The following is a 15924-nucleotide window of genomic DNA, read 5'->3' as shown; positions in this document are numbered from 1 at the left end:
AAACAGCCTGGAGCCCTGGATCTAACCTCAACTCTTCTCAAGCCCGTGTGACCTTGAACAAGTCCCTCCCCATCTCTGGCCTGCAGTTTCCTTGCCGGTATCATCAGGGAGTTGGGCCAGCTGACGTACGGTTCTGTGATTCAGGAGGCTGCCTGGGGGGGCGGGGGTGTCTTGAGGGTAACTGTTGACAGGACTGAGGTCACCTCAACTTTTCACTGGGGCTGACCCAGCACAGGAATCGGGGTCCTCTGAGTCTACTTCACGGCCTCCCGGGCCACCCAACCTGGATGAAATCATGGGAAGACTGTCACTCTCCCTCTAACTCCTCGGGGCTGAATTATCTTCTGAGATGAAGGAGGAGCATCTTCCCCCTCCAAGGAATACGTTTCTAGAGAATTGGTCCTGTTGGCTTTTTCGTGATTCTTTCATCTCGAAGGCAGATCCTATTCCTAGAGAAGCGACTACCCTTTTACTTTGCCCAGGTCACCTTGGAAAAGCAGTCTGAGGCCAGCAGAAGTGAGACCTTGATTTATGGAGGGGCTCTTGGTGCCAAGGGGCCTACGCACCCTGCAGTCACATCATTCCTGGGCTTCATGGGGATTTGGGGAGCTCAGAGTTATGGAGGAATAAATTCCTGGACGGCTGCACCTCCGCCCTGAGCTTTGGGATTCCAGAAAGGCACAGCTGCAGAGCTTAGAAGTTTTCATGGTCTGGTCCTGACAGATCTTCCCAAGGTGTCCCCATGGTGAGACCCGAGGTTTTTTTGTTTGTCTGTTTCCATTTGTCTAGCGAGTGAAGTATTGCTTTTCTTTTTTATAGATTTTATTTATTTATTTGACACAGAGAGACAGCCAGCGAGAGAGGGAACACAAGCAGGGGGAGTGGGAGAGGAAGAAGCAGGCTCATAGCAGAGGAGCCTGATGTGGGGCTCGATCCCACAATGCCGGGATCACGCCCTGAGCCGAAGGCAGACGCTCAACGACAGCCACCCAGGTGCCCCTGAAGTATTGCTTTTCAACAGTCGGCTACGTGCTATAAGTTTATGCTGAGCCTCATCACCCACAAATGTGTTTCCATAAATAGTCTTCCCTAGTCCTTGTTACCACCCTTGTTGGTTGGAAGAACTACCCCCATTTTATAGACTTTCTTAGTCTTTGGATAATGGGAAAGCTCAGTGATCTGGGTGGGAATCTTGCATCAGGAGCTCTGCCTTTCCCAAGGGCTGGAAATCCAATTCAGAATTAAAAAATTAAAACCAAAAAACATTGTGGTATATCAACTATCCTTTGTACAATCAACTATATTTCTAGTGTCTTGTGATTAAGGGCAACCTGGCCAGATTCATCCCCGGCTAGAGGGCCAAGGATTTAGGGGAGATTTATCAGATAAGATCTAGGGGAGAAATGTCAGATAATTCTATTGCCTGGGAGAGTTATTTGTCTCTGAGAAAAACCTGTCTCACCCCAATTAATCTCTGTGGTGGGACTCAGGGGCCTTTCGTCCAAAAGTCAGGATTTCGTTTGCCTTTGACCAACGGGCTCTCTCTTCCATTTCCGGCTGACTCCTTCCCTTTGTCCAGCTGTCCCCTGAGCATCTCAGGCTGGGTGTCCCAATGGTCTCTGAAACTCAACCTGTTCCCAACAGTACGTATCACCTGAGGCGTTCACATCTCCTCTCTTCTCAGGACCACCAAGCCAGAAACCTGGTGTGTACCTCGACTCTCCCCCCTGCCACAACCAATCAACCACCAGCCCCCGGCATGGCCTCCAGGTCAGCTGCCACGTTTGGAAATCTCACTGGTCCTGTGCATCAGGCCCTCTGCAGAACACTGGGTAGATTTTCTCTGTCTAATCATGCAGGCAACCCCAGGCGGTAGGGATTTCTGTCTTTCACTTAGGTTGAGGCAGCTGAGCCTCCGAGAGGGTCAACAGCTTGTGTAAGTCATACAGCTAGGAGCTCAGTGTCCTCTACTGGGGAGATGGCTGGGCTCTAGGTAGGCCACCCAGGGCTCCTGGGAACGCGGTGGTTGCAGCTACTCCAGTCCACCTGCAGAGGGTGCCCCTGCCTCACGGAACTGCCGTCAGCCCCCCTACTAGCCCTTTTCAACCTGCCCTTAGAAAGGGCTTATCTAAACCCTCCTCCCTCTAAACCCCACCATATAATTAGACTTCTCAAAATATTCTCTCTGAGTGGGATGGGGACCATCATATGTTACAGACTTCTCCAATTTCATGAGCAGTCTCTATGGAACTCCCGGAGCAAAAGTCACGAGCCACCCCCACTCCAGATGGGGCTGAAGTCAGCTCAGCTGCTGGGACTTAACAAGTGGCCCAAGGTCTTCTGGGGACTGTCACGTTGCTGGGCCCTATAGCCTCACACCACACACACACACACACACATAATTAGAGCTCACCCACCCTGCTAACCTGTCTCACTCCCGTCTGCCTGCCACATCACCGGCATACTCTCAAATTAGCAGTTAATTTGATTCTCTGGATGTGTGTGCGTGTGTGCTTTGTAAACGCAGTCCCTGGTAAAATTCTCTTTCCAGCTGAATCTGAATTTTGAGCACCCCTTTCTGTCAGAGACAGAGTCATATAAATGAAATGCAATAACCGAATGGTGGTAAAACTCATTGGTAGTGACTAGACATTGGCTCCCTGGAAAGAGAACGAGTCAGAGGGGTGCAAAAAGTTTCAACCTTCTAGAGAGCAGGGAGATGGAGTGGTTAAGTGCGCAGTCCGCTGGAGGTTCAAATGCTGCTTTATCGGTTATATGCTGTGTGACCTTTAGCAAGTTACTTACTGTCTCTGTGCATTACTTTTCTATCACGTAAAATGGGGAAAAAGAATCACAGTCGCTTCACAGGCAGGAGTAAATGAATTAGTATCTGTAAGGAGCTGGCGAGTCTTAAACTGTGGTGGGAAGTCCAGCTGGGGGAATAAAACTGGAATAAAAGAGATTATGCTAATCAGAATGGGAAGACTTCAGCATAAAAAAGATGCCATGGGTTTCAGGCAGCTTTAAAAACAAATTTAGAAATACATATGTAATTAAATTCTCACAATGTAAAAATCTCAAGTAATGTAGATAAAGTTTAAATCCCCTCGGTCACACTTCCTTTCCCAGAGGTGATTACTATTGTCGGTTTCATGGGATTGCTTCTGTATCTTTTTCTTTGCCTGTATATACATATGTATGTTTCTATAGAAATCCATGGCTTTGCTTGACGTTTTTTTTTTTCCTTTTTAAAAAATATCAACATCAAATGCTCTCTCTGGAAGCTCTTTTTTTTTTTTTTTTTAAGATTTTATTTATTTATTTGAGAGAGCAAACACGAGTAGGGGCAGAGGGAGAGGGAGAAGCAGACTCCTCTGCTGCACAGGGAGCCCGACATGGGGCTCGATCCCAGAACCCTGGGATCACGACCTGCGCTGAAGGAAGAGGCTTAACTGGCTGAGCCACCCAGGTGCCCCATGTCTTGGAGCTCTTTCCATGTCAGTGCTCATAGATTTATTTCATCTGTGTGCTGCCAAATGTTTGAATGTAGGCATGAACCATGGTTTGGTCATTCTCCAGGTAGTTTCTTAAAAATGATTTTCCTAGGGGCACCTGGGTGACCCAGTCCATTAAGCATCTGCCTTTGGCTCGGGTCTAGATTCCGGGATCCTGGGATAGAGCCCTGTGTCAGACCCCCTGCTTCTCCCTCGCCCTCTCCCTCTGCCCCTCCTCCCCCCCTCGAGTTCACTCTCAAGTAAATACATAAAAGATTAAAAAAAAAAGAATTGTTAAAAATGATTTTCCTATTACCTTAAGAGCAGTAAAAAAATATATGTTAATGTCCTCCTTCTAAAATGCAGGATTGATCACGTGGCTGCAGTTATCCCGAATCTTCACGGGGTCCCCATTGCTCAAACCCTTGTGTTTCCAGCATAGCTTTTGTCCATATCTTACGCACTCACTATGGTCACCGTTTCTGAAACATGGCACGCATTTACACCCCCTTGTATCTCTGCTCAGCTTGGCAGTCCTCCCTTCTCTGACCAGTCATCCGTTTCTACACTCATTCCATGCTCATCCTAGCCCAAATGAACAACAGGGCCTTGGTCACTTTCCCAGTTGGAAAAAATTCTGTGTGTGTGTGTGTGTGTGATTCCACAGTTCTTTGTATCTTTCTCACTCCTCCATTCAGCAAATAGTCATCAAGTGCCTACTCTGTCAAGCTGCCTCCCGTCCGTCACCCTGACTTGGCTGTCAGTTCCTGGGGGGACGAGCTCATGTCTCATGCATAGGGGTTTCCAGGGAGAACAGATATCCTGGTTTGCCCAGCGTGGTTCCAGTTTCACCTGTTATCTGGGTGAAATGATTGGTAGTGCCCCCTTTCATACGATCACTTTAGTTTTATGCATGACAGATGCTTACAGTAACTGTTAATTGGGAAAAAGAATGGATATGGCGGATGAATGAATATAATTTGCTTCTCACATTTGGAGAGGCCGTCTTACTCTGAGCTGAAGCCTGGAGAGAACACACTACATTGTGAAGAGGTCATTTCACCCTGGGCTCTGTGGCCTTTGAGGGGTTTATAGGAATCCTCTAGTCCCCAGACATATGCTTGCAAGTAGTGGGGCGTTCTTGCTGTAAGGTTCTAATGGGCCACGCTAAGAAATGACTGGCACAGAGGAAAGAAACATTTACGAATAAAAGAGCTGATGACCCGCTGGACTCGGGTTAGGAAGCTGCTTCTCAGACGGGGTAGTCAGGAGCAGAGGTTCCGCAGTGGGACTCTGGAGTCAGATCACCCGGGTGGGAATCCTGGTTCCACTACTTCCTGCTGTGGACACTTGAGCCAAGTCACTTCCTCCCTGAGCCTCAGTTTTCTTCTCTATAAAGTGGGGATAGTAACCTCACAGCTCTGTTGTGGGGGGGGGGAGTCAGAGGCGATGAGGAATGTAAAATATCATATGAAATCATCTCTATTTGAGCATTTTGAACTTCAAAACAGCTTTTCCCATAGTCCAAGCTGGCAGGTGCCTGGCATGTAGTCAGTGTGTAAGAAATGGTGGCTGTTAATACCCCACGTCTGGTTGGGCTGATCTTTCTCTTCCATTGCCTAGCCAAACAGACGTTTCTTTCTTTCATTCAAAACATATTTGGGGCGCCTGGGTGGCTTAGTCTGTTAGGCGTCCAACTCCTGATTGCAGCTCAGGTCATGATCTCAGGGTCATGGGATCGAGCCCCATGTCGGGCTCTGTGCTCATCTCGGAGTCTTCTTGTCCCTCTCCCTCTGCTCCTCCTCCCTGCCCGTGTGCGCTCTCTCTTTCTCTCATAAATAAATAAATAAATAAATAAATAAATAAATAAATAAATAAATAAATAAAATCTTTTAAAAAAAGTCTTTGCTGAGCTCTATGAGCCAGGAATTGCAGGAGGAAAGTAGAACGATCCTTATAACTTTATAACAATATAGCAGGGTAGCCTGTATAACATTGTAACAATATAGCCGGGTAGCGTGTAAGGAGGGCTCTAGAATGCAGCAGAGACTGGTCCATAAGAGTCATCTGGCAGCATACTCACGACACAGACAAAACTGGCCTTAGCTTATAGAGCATAAGGGGCTGAGACACAAGCAGGCTTGACCTGAACCTGGCACTTGGCTTTGAGACTAACTAGAGAAGCCCAGACCTTTGCTTTCACAGAGATCGGGGCTCAAAAAGAGCCTGGGCTGCCCAGGGGTGAAGCACAAGGGAAAAGGCAGACTCCTCACATCAGCCAGCCTGGGGACAAGGCTGCAGAGCTGAGCTTTCTGCCCTGGCATGTCCTTTTTCTCGTTGTCCAGCTGGTAGAAGAGATGCCACGTGCTGTCATTTGATGTCACTCACTATATTTAGTTAACAAAAATATCGCCCTCGGCCCTCTGGACCTGAAGTTGTTTGGGTGAGGATCCTGGATACGTCCCACTGGGCAAGTGGAACTCATCCCTGGCTGCTCTTTTGTTTTGGGGGGAGGGATCCCACTTCTACAAGCTTTTAGCTATGCTGAGGTATGGATCAGGTCCCGTCTGGAGTGAAGGGGCTGAGATAATGGGGACCTCAACTCCACTCTCCTGGGACCTGCAGACGATATCCCGCAGTAACATGCAGAGTCAAGTTGTATCCCAGGCAACAGTGAGGGGAGGAGGCTAGAAGCAAGGTGGTTCTATTTTCCATGGGGCTGGTGGGAGTTCTCATCTCGACAGTGGGCAGAGGCAGCCTGGCCAAAGGTATTCCCCTTGCTGAGGGAGAAGCCAATTCTGGTAATATGGCAGCAGCCACAGTTTAGGCAAGAGGACCTTCTGGAGGGGCAAGGCTCTGCGCACCGGGGCCAGGAGGGCTGATGTCTATTTTATGCTTCTCTTTTCAGTATTATAATAATAAACTCTTGTTAGCCTTCGTAGTCAGACTAGCTGGACTCTGGGGATTTAAGGAATGTGCCTACTCTTATAATTGGGCTCAGCCTGGCAAAGAAGATTCTAGAACTATGCTTTTAAACATGGTCGCCACTTGTAGCTAGTCTGAGTGAAGATGTCACATAAGGAAAAGATACACATCAGGGACACCTGGGTGGCTCAGTCGGTTAAGTGTCTGCCTTCAGCCCAGGTCATGATTTTAGGGTCCTGGCACAAAGCCTCACATTGGGCTCCCTGCTCAGTGGGGAGCCAGCTTCTCCCTCTCCCTCTCCCTCTGCTGCTCCCCCTGCTTGTGCTCTCTTTCTCTCTCTGTCAGAAAAAAATAAAATCTTAAAAAAAAAAAGATAATACACATCAGCATTCAAAGACTTACTACAAAAAAAGAGAATGTGAATGAACTATTTCACGGATATTTTAAAATTTTGATTACATGTTGAAATGATAATTTGGATATATTAGGTTAAAGAAAACATGTTCTAAAAATTAACTTCACCTCTTTTTTATTTTTTAAAATATGGCTACTAAAAAACTTAAAATTACATGCATGACTTGTGTTATGTTTCTTTTGGAAAGTGCTGTTCTAGAAGTTTCAGGGTGACTTCCAGCAATCCTGAGGTTGGTGAGTGGCCAAGATATGAATGCACCACCGGGCTGGATGTAACACACCAGCATCCCTTGGGGAGTCTCAGAAATTGGTGGATGGGGAAACCCCCGTGAAGATTGCCCTTGTTGTGGCTTGGGCCACCTTAGTTGGGTATAAAAGGGAAGCATGACCTCCGAAAGCCGGATCCATGGGTTAAGTCTGGGAGTATGAGAACTAGTGATTTTCATTTTGCAGCGGCCCCTTAAGATGGCTTCACCAAAACATCAGTACAGAAGTCCAAGATGGGGCTAAGGGGCAAGAAGCCCCCAGGTATACCCCAAAGAGCTCGGGCGTGGCTTCCAGGCTCAGCAAGCAACTGGATGGCTTTACTTTAGAGCTTTGGAGAGTTTGCTCACAAAGACCCTGTTAGACCATGGCTATGTTGTACGGGTTTTTATACCATGGGTCAAATCACAAATGCCCACATGTAACAATTCCGTATTATACGAATATGATGTGATCCAGAGCAGAGGACACTGTTGGTGCCCTGCCAGAGGTTGTGAGCCCATTCCCCAGTTCCTGTGACTTCGCTGCTAACTGCAACTGTGATCCTCTCCAGATGATTGCTCATGGGCTCCTGGTGCCCCCTTGCCCATTCAGAGAGCTGAAGTCCCCATTGCCAATGACTGACCGGTGCAGGTGTACAAAACTCTCCTTCCAGATGGGACAGCTCTGAGCTGCACTCACGCTCCAGAGCTCTCCGGTGATCAGACGGAGAGTACTCCTCAAGCCACGTTCTCGTTCGGCTTCTTTCCTTTCCCTGGTCCCTTCACTCCCTCCCTGGTTTTTCTCGGAGGCACTTAATACATCGTAAATCACTTGTTCTCAATTGCTCATTTCAGGGTCTGCTTCTGGGGAACACCACCAGAAAAACACAGCCAGACTTTACTGTGGGTATTGGTCTTGACCTTGGGGGGTGGCCAGGTAATACCCAACCACTGAATGTGTGGGTGATTCCAAACTCTTGAGGTACCCTTGCTGAGCCCTGACCTGGTGCTCAGAAGAGCAGGGGCTGCAAGAGCAGAACAGTGCCCACGTCTGGCCTGCTTCACCCCAGGCTGTGTCCATGAGGCAACAACGAACATCACACCGACACATACTTCCCCTCTGATGGTTGATTTTATTGCGATTTAAATAGGCTCTTCCCCAAACATCTTTCGATCTCCATCATGGTCTCTCGTCCAGAAAGTTGAAACTGTGCCCAGCTTCTTGCCATCTTCATGGCACCCCCCCCTTCCCTCTTACATAAAATATTTCAAAATAAAGATCGAAACAGGAACTTAGCTGAGTTTTGCAACACAGAACTGTATCCTAGGCCTACATTTATAGAAAGTGGGGGGTGGGGAAGAGCGATGAGTCCACGGGGATTGGGGGAGGTGTGCACACTGAGAGTAGTCACACGGGGTGGTGGGGGGCAAGCAAGATGGCAATAGGTATCTGAGTTCTGGGGACTCCAGAATCATCAGAAATTACCAACTGGAGAGAGTTTTAGAAAAATCTATAAACACACACTGTCTCCACATGGGAGATGTTCACTTCCCCTTAAGGTAGATTAGAAAAAACAAATGAAAGAAAACCCCAAACCCCACATTAACCAAACACACACACACACACACACACACACACACACACACAAACACACACACAACAAACTCTAAGTCTCCAGATGAACACCTTCAAATAGGCACTTGGTGTTTTCAGCTCTGGGGTTGCAGAGATCTGGGGCTTTGGACCCCAAAGGAAGGGGTACAATGGCTTCTGAAGGCTCTGGGGTCTGATCTATCGGATGGATACTGGCCCAGCTGGTGGGATAGGAGGCCAGTTGAAAAAGAACCCTCACCTTCATCCAAAATAGTGACTTGCAGGAAGCTCTGTGCCCTGGGCATTTCCTGAATAGAACGGGTTGCCACTTCGACAGAGCACAGCACTGAAAGGGCAAATGCTGGCCATTTCGATGTGGACACTGCATGTTGAGAACTGACCAGCTCCAGGAGGCAGGGGCCAGGCCCAGTGCGCTGCTGACCACTGCGTCCTCAGAGCCCAGCACCGTACCTGGCACTTAGCAGGCACACAACAACTGTTTGCTGAACCCGTGAATGAAATAACCCAAGAAGAAAATCTTGTTCTCCCAAGAATACAAATTTATAACCCTCTCATTGGTGATAAATTGGTTCTTTTTAACCCGCAAAGTGGAATTATAATTCACTTATTCTCCTGACATCAGCTGGCCCTCAAGGAACATTTTTTTATCGTTGAAACTGAGTCTCTGGGGTTGGAGCCAGGGAATTAATCTAGTTATGTCCAAATGAGAGGGTGTTCAGCAAATGCGCTGGTGAACTTCCATGGGATAGACAGTCTGTGTCCAAGGCCAGCTGCTGGCCCAGAACTGGCTGTTGGGCTGGGGGCCAGGCTAGGTCCTTGTATGTCGGGTCTAAGGTCTGGGGGGAACAGGCGGGTCTTTAATTATATCCTGGGGGCAGGTTGGTGGTGAAAAAGTCCCTGTCTAGCTGCTTGGAGGGACGGCATGAGGAATAGGAAGTGGAGGCATACGAGAAGGGAGGCCAGGGACTGCCCAGGGAATGGAGAACCAGGCAGGAGAAGGATTTGGCTGAGTCCGGGCATCTTCACCCACGGCACTCTCAGGTATAAGGATGCTGGTCTGGGGGGACCCCCCCAAGCATTTGGGAGAGCCTGCGTCCATCAGAAAAATCAGGTATAAGGAGCATCTCGGAAATGGACAGGTCTGATAAAATCTGCTTCTGGGGTAAGTTCTAAGCTAAATTATTGGACCCTCAGGGAATGGGGAAGCTAGTCAATGATGTCTACACAGCAGAGAGAAAGCCAAGGGGATCCGAGAAGCCGGGAAGGAATGAATAATTGGAGGCAGCCACCTGCACATCCCAAGGGAGCCGAATTTGAAATAATGACAGCAGTTTAAGGTGCGTCTGGGGCCCCAGGGTCCCTTTCCATGGGATCTACCTTGACCTTCAGGGCATGGCTACCAGAACTGGTAATCCCAGAACCTCCTTCCCTTCTCCCCTCCTTCAGTTTTGGACACGAGACTAAGGACTCTTTGGGGAAAGGTTTGGGTACAGAGTTTCTGTTTCTTCATTTTTCATGTCAGGGCTATACAGATGCTGGCCAAATGCACAGCTATTTTCAGGAAGGACCGAGTTGAGGTTTATCAGGAGTGACTTTGGTGGGTGCTGGGGCCCTTCTGAGAGATGGCAAGGTACAGATGTCCCAAATCCCTACCCCCCTCCCTGGAGCCCTCCCAGGGTGGGGGCAGTCCAGTCCTTGTCAAGTCCTTGCCAGGCAGGGGAACGTTCTGGGGGCGGGGGCGGGGTGCCAGGGGTCTGGAGAAAGAAAGGAGGAGAGAGGTGCCAAGGCCCCTGTCTTGTCAGCCCCCGACAGTTGGGTTTTCTCTTTTTGGTAATGCAAGTGCCTGACTTGGGCTTTGAATACTGAGGTATCCACTTCAAAGAAAGTGATCTCCAATAAGCATAGGACTAGATAAAACCCCAGTCTTCCTCCTCCCCCACGCTCCTTCGTTTTAGAAATCTTGGCTGGTTTCTAAAGGTGACCATTTGGGCCCCTTCATTTTCCTTGTCCCTCCCCGTGCTTTACATTCCCACTTTTATGTTTTAAATTCACCAATAAAGAAGGAGTCTGCAGACCCCCAGGCCTGTGCCGTCTCTCTCTCCCTGCAACTTTGCTGTGTGGCCCCCAGGTGTGCCGTGCAATTTCCAGGTCCTGGAAGTAATCATCCATTTCTCCCCCCCAAAGTTTCCTGACCGTTATTGCTGAAGGACGTCTTGCAATCCTAAGAACCACGAGGGCCGGTCCTGCCACAATCTTGGTACCGACAGGCTGAGACCCACACAGCGTAGCCCCCTGCAGCTCAGGGCACCATGTGCCACCACTTGAAGGAGAAGGGCTTCCTGCGGACGTTGGTGCCGCAGTGCACCTCCCCCAGAAACTTGTGGTAGGCGGAGATGTCATCCACGAAGGTGCAACAGAGGCCCAGGGGCTCCAGCAGGGAGCGCACGTGCGTCTCCAGGCAGCACACCTCGTCCACCTGCGGCCCGAACGGCTTAGGGATGCCCAGGTCCTTGTCGAGCACGATCATGTTCACCTGTGACCGGGGTGAGGCAAGAGCTCCTGTTTAGCGAGCACCTGCTCCTCGCCAGGTCCTGTTCTAAGCTCCTGGGCATTCCCAACTCCCCTATGACGTAGGTGTTGTGATCATCCCCACTTTACAGATGAGAAAATCGAGGCTCAGAGGGGGCCAAGGAGCTCACACGTGGCGGAGCTGAAGTGGAAAACCAGGGGACCTCCGTCTGCATGTATGCGTGTGTACAGTACCCGCGCGTGGTTATGTGTGTATGTATCGGCGTGTGCGTGCACATGCGTATCTGTGTGTGCATGTTCCAGCCTCCCTCCGTCTCACAGAAGACTCTTCTCTATGACGACAAGCATCCCTCCTGTCCGTAAAGGTCTTTCTAACTTAGAATGCACTTTCCTATCCGTTAAGGGAAGGGATTTCCCAGGACCCCAGGGAGCAGCTAGGCTGAGCATCTCATCCCCAGGAGGGAATGCAGCCCAGGGAGGACCAAGTGCCTAGGGGGGGTGGGCGAGGCCACACAGCAGCTCAGCCAGGACAGGGACCTGGACCTCCCCGCTGAACAGCCTCAGCCGAGCCATCCTTCCGGATCTGGCTGCCCCTGATGGGCCCGGATGATGTTTGGGGGCTGGAGAGCCTCACCATGTTTGGGAAGTAGGCTCTGGCCTGGCGGTCCTCATCCATCTTGAACAGAGCGGGCAGATCGATGATGTCCTGCTCTGTCAGTCCCAACTCCTTTTTGAGGATGTCGCGGTTCCAGTCCAGGCAACGCTGGGTGAGGGGGAAAAGGGAGGGCAGGCACGTGAGGGGACACTCCTGCTGCTTTGTCAACCCTGCTCCTGTCTGCGGTAGCAGACCCTGGGCCTCAGCACGGCAGGGAGATTCCTAGCGCTCACCTCGCCCCCCTGCCACCTCTCCAGTGACCCTCCCACCAGGGCCCGGTGACAGTGGTAATAGAGCAAGAGAGAAGACGATCACAGAAATCATGCTTTAAGATAGAAACGAGACAGGGACTCAGAAGGTGGGATCCATCCATGGCAAACTTCTGGGAGCTCCGATCCCCAAAAATAAATAAAAATCCAGGGCATATGTTGACACGTGCATTTTTCTAGAGGGCAGGTCCATAGCTTGTGTCATATTTTATTTTATTTTATTTTACTTTATTTTAATTAATTCACTTTTTAGGTAGGCTCCATGCTGGGCATGGTTCCCCATGTGGGGCTTGAACGCATGACCCTGAGATCACGACCTGATCTGAAATCAAGAGTCGGATGTTTACCCGACTGAGCCACCCAGGCGTCCCTGCATCATATTTTAAAGGGCTGTGTCTCCCCCTGATGTCACGGGCTCTCGCCTTACAGGGCTCTTGGCTCTTTCGCACTGCCTCATGTGCTTTCCTTCCCCGGTGTCCTGTCTGCCTCTGGCCTCTGCTGGCCTGCACCACCTGCCTCTGCCGCTCCATTTAGCTTCTGGCGTTAGCACAGGAGCAATGTGGGGAGGCTGGACCGAATGCTCACAGAGGTCCTTCCCTCTGTCATGTGCCCTGACCCCTTGGTCATTCCCTATGGAAGCCGTGAGGATGGGAGCGGTGTCACTGGGGCACAAACCCACCCGCCCCGGGGGCCCCCTGCTCCGCGCTCACCTGGAAGTACTGGTTCTCTTGCACGAGGCTCTCATTGGATAGAATCTTGTTGATGGTGATTCGCTTGCTGCTCATCCCGCCCAAGCCTGTGGAGGTCAGAGGTCAGGGGTCAGAGGGGACAGTCTAGCCTCAGGTGCCCAGCCTGGGTGCTCCCCTCCATCAGCCCCCCAGTTTTGGGGCTAACTGTTGGGAGGAGGGAGATGGAGCTGGGACAGGCTGGGACACCGGAGGGCAGTCTCCGGGAACCCAGGCCCCGTCTGCCAGGGTGGCCACGTTGCTTGGGCCAGGGACGAGGTGGCGGTGCCTTGCTCTCTCTCTGGCCAGAGGGTGGGGTGGCACAAGTAGGTACCTGGGTCTCCCATCTGGAGCCTGCTTCTAAGGACAAGCAGCTGACCAGGGTGAGGGTGGAAAAGCAGGAGACCCAGAGGTCACCCTTCCTGTTTTCCAGACCTGCCTCACGCTCGGTCCCTGCCCTGGTTGGTGCCCGCACCTGCCCCCTGGCTACACATGGCTTTTGGTCTGATTAGTAAAACCTAACCCTCACCGAGCACCTACTACGTGACAGGCTCTCTTCTAGGTGTTTTACACGGATTAGCTCAGAACTCTTTCCTACATTTCTATGAGGTAGCCGCTAGCATTAAAGATGGGGAAACGGAGGCACAGAGAAGTTAAATGACTTGTCCAAGGTCTTATAGCTAGTGGCAGAGCCTGCATGCAGACCAGACAGTCTGATTCCAGAGGCTAAGCTATTAATAATAATTCTTCTTCCTCCTCCTGCTCCTTCTTCTTTTTTGCCTGATCCGGGAAGAGTTTGCTGATGCATTGCACTGCCCAGTCTTGTAGCTTGTCAGTGGCAAAGAGATTGGGGCTGTCACACCTTGTACCTGCACCGTCCCCACACCCCACTTGGACCTATCTGTACAAAGATAATGGTTTCTATATCCTATGGGTAGTTTTAGGGTATGTTTAATATATAAAGAAGCCTCCAGAAAATCCAGATTCGTGCCTGCCAATCCAAGAAAAAAAATTCCCTTTGGTGGGGAATCAAAAAAGAACAGAGGGCTTAAACCGGCCCCGTCCGCTCTAGACACCAGTCACTGTCAGGGACACTGCCTGCAGATCTGTTGGGCAGTGACGTATGTAAGCATCAACCAGCCTTAGTGACGTGACTTTTGGGAGAAGGCCGATCGGGGATACCGACCTGAGAAGTGACATGAAGTAATTTAAGAAAAACATGTCAGGAAGACATCGTCACGGCCTCTCTAACCTGGCTCACTGTCTCCGCCTGATCAACTTTCCTTCTTTCCATGATTCATTTAAGAGCACATCTAATCCCCGTCTACATCTGTCCCAATTCAGGGAATTTCTACATGAAGCAGGTAATTTCTCACTCTGGGACTGACCGTGATGATGTCGGACTCTCGATCGTGTCTATCTACTCCCACTTTTCTTCCTGTCCCTAAACTGCATTGTGTATGTTTTTCTCGATCTCCTTTTCGAGCTCCTCGATCGCAGATCGCATGTCAGTTACCTCTCTTTTGGGTCTGGTGCCATTTAAAGTAGATGCTAGGTCCTGAAGAAGCATTTGGCACTGCTGATGATAATAATGAGCAGTGGGTGTCTCGACGGTCCGGCTGACCACTGCGAGGGTCACGAGGGCCAGGGCTGCTTCCCACCACAATGACCTCACAGCCCAGAGCAGGCCAGACGCCCAGGGAAGGGGAGCTGGATGCCCAGGGGCAAAGCAATCACCTGCCCCATCCTTGGGAGCCTCTCTCTGGGGGCTCTGCTCCCCACTCCCTGCCAAGGTCCCGTGGGCACTCACCTTTGAACATGATGGCCTCCCCGTGGCCCTCCCTCTGCTTCTCTCGGAAGAGCTTGTAGCAGGCCGAGGTACTGGCCATGAGCATCCGGAATTTCTGCGAGAGGACATCCAGAGGGACAGTGTCAGCAGAGAGGAAGGGGCCAGGGAGCAGAAGGGAGTCCCTGGGGCCTCGGAGCCCTGTCTGCCTGTTGTCTCAGGCCTCCCCATGCTGAGGGGCAAAGGCTGCCTGGCAGGGTTGTCTCTGGTTCGGGGGAGTATTTTTTACCCTTCCTGCTGTAGACATTCCCCCACCTCAGCAATGCCACAGCGTCAAAGCTTAGAGTCCAAAATGGCTTGGACAGGGCGGAAGTGCGTCTCCGAGTGGCCAAGAGGACAGGCCATTTGCACAACATTTCCAGGGTATGAAGTTGCAACCATTCTTTCACTTTAGAAAATGAAAGAGCCCCAGGCCCATACCCCATAGGTCTCTAGAGCGTCATGGCAAATACAGGAGCCACCAGCCCCGTGAATACTAGACTCCTGAATTGTGGCCAATCTTCTGAATTGAGATGTGCGGTTAGGAGTAAAATACACACCAGATTTTGAAGACTTGGTATGAGTCAAAGAATGTAAAATCTCTCATTAATATTTTCACATTGATTCCATGTTGAAATGCTAATATTTGGTAGCTTGGGTTAAAAATTTACCTGCCACAACGACAACAGGCAAACCAACTTGAGCCTACTTCCTTCTTCCTTTTTGCAGTCCACTACCTGTAGATCCTGCCCCCTGCTGACAAGAGCTGGTAGTACATGGATGCTCCATCATCCTATTCACTCCAGCCTCAGGGGCCAGCTCACCTTTGTGCCCGGGATGGGGACGAAGGTCATGAACTCGTCCACGTGGCCCACGGTCAGCCAGTCCGAGTAGAGCTCCACGGGTGCCTGTACCTGCTGGGCCTGCAGGAAGTCCCGCACCACCTTGGTCATCCTCCGACCGCCAGACCTGGGGCAGGGGTGGGGAGGAGGCAGCTCTTCAGATGGTTTCCCACTGTGCCTGCCTCACCAGAGGGCCTGCAGGCGTTCAGCATCTGCAACCCAGCCTGCATCCAGGGTGGCATCAGCAAAAGTCAGTGGAAGGAGCCTGAGCCACAGGGCTGAGAAACCCTGGGGCCGGCAGGAAGGCATTTGAGCCCAAGGAGAAAGAAGGAGGCGTTAGCTGGAGCCATGGCCTGTACAAACGGCATGGAGCCCGGCCTTCAGCC

The 15924-nt window shown here is 50.7% G+C and overlaps 1 protein-coding gene across 1 annotated transcript in view; it reads right to left on the bottom strand.

The window, feature by feature from the left end:
• Nucleotides 1-8191: 8191 nt before the first annotated feature.
• The window catches only part of PADI2 (peptidyl arginine deiminase 2), a 44726-nt gene continuing 36993 nt past the window's right edge, over nucleotides 8192-15924 (bottom strand). Inside the window, exons 12-16 of the mRNA XM_045804264.2 lie at nucleotides 15521-15665; nucleotides 14682-14775; nucleotides 12857-12942; nucleotides 11857-11985; nucleotides 8192-11226 (exon numbers count right to left, since the gene is read on the bottom strand). Coding sequence (XP_045660220.2) covers nucleotides 10993-11226; nucleotides 11857-11985; nucleotides 12857-12942; nucleotides 14682-14775; nucleotides 15521-15665 — 688 coding nt within the window. The 3' untranslated portion in view covers nucleotides 8192-10992. The remainder of the gene's footprint in view (nucleotides 11227-11856; nucleotides 11986-12856; nucleotides 12943-14681; nucleotides 14776-15520; nucleotides 15666-15924) is intronic.

Source organism: Ursus americanus, chromosome 33 (genome assembly GCF_024610735.1).
Source record: "Ursus americanus isolate L20-20 chromosome 33, mUrsAme1.1.p, whole genome shotgun sequence".
Taxonomy (NCBI): Eukaryota; Metazoa; Chordata; class Mammalia; order Carnivora; family Ursidae; genus Ursus; species Ursus americanus.
Note: the sequence above shows the minus strand (reverse complement) of the source record. Positions and strands in the feature narration are given on the sequence as shown.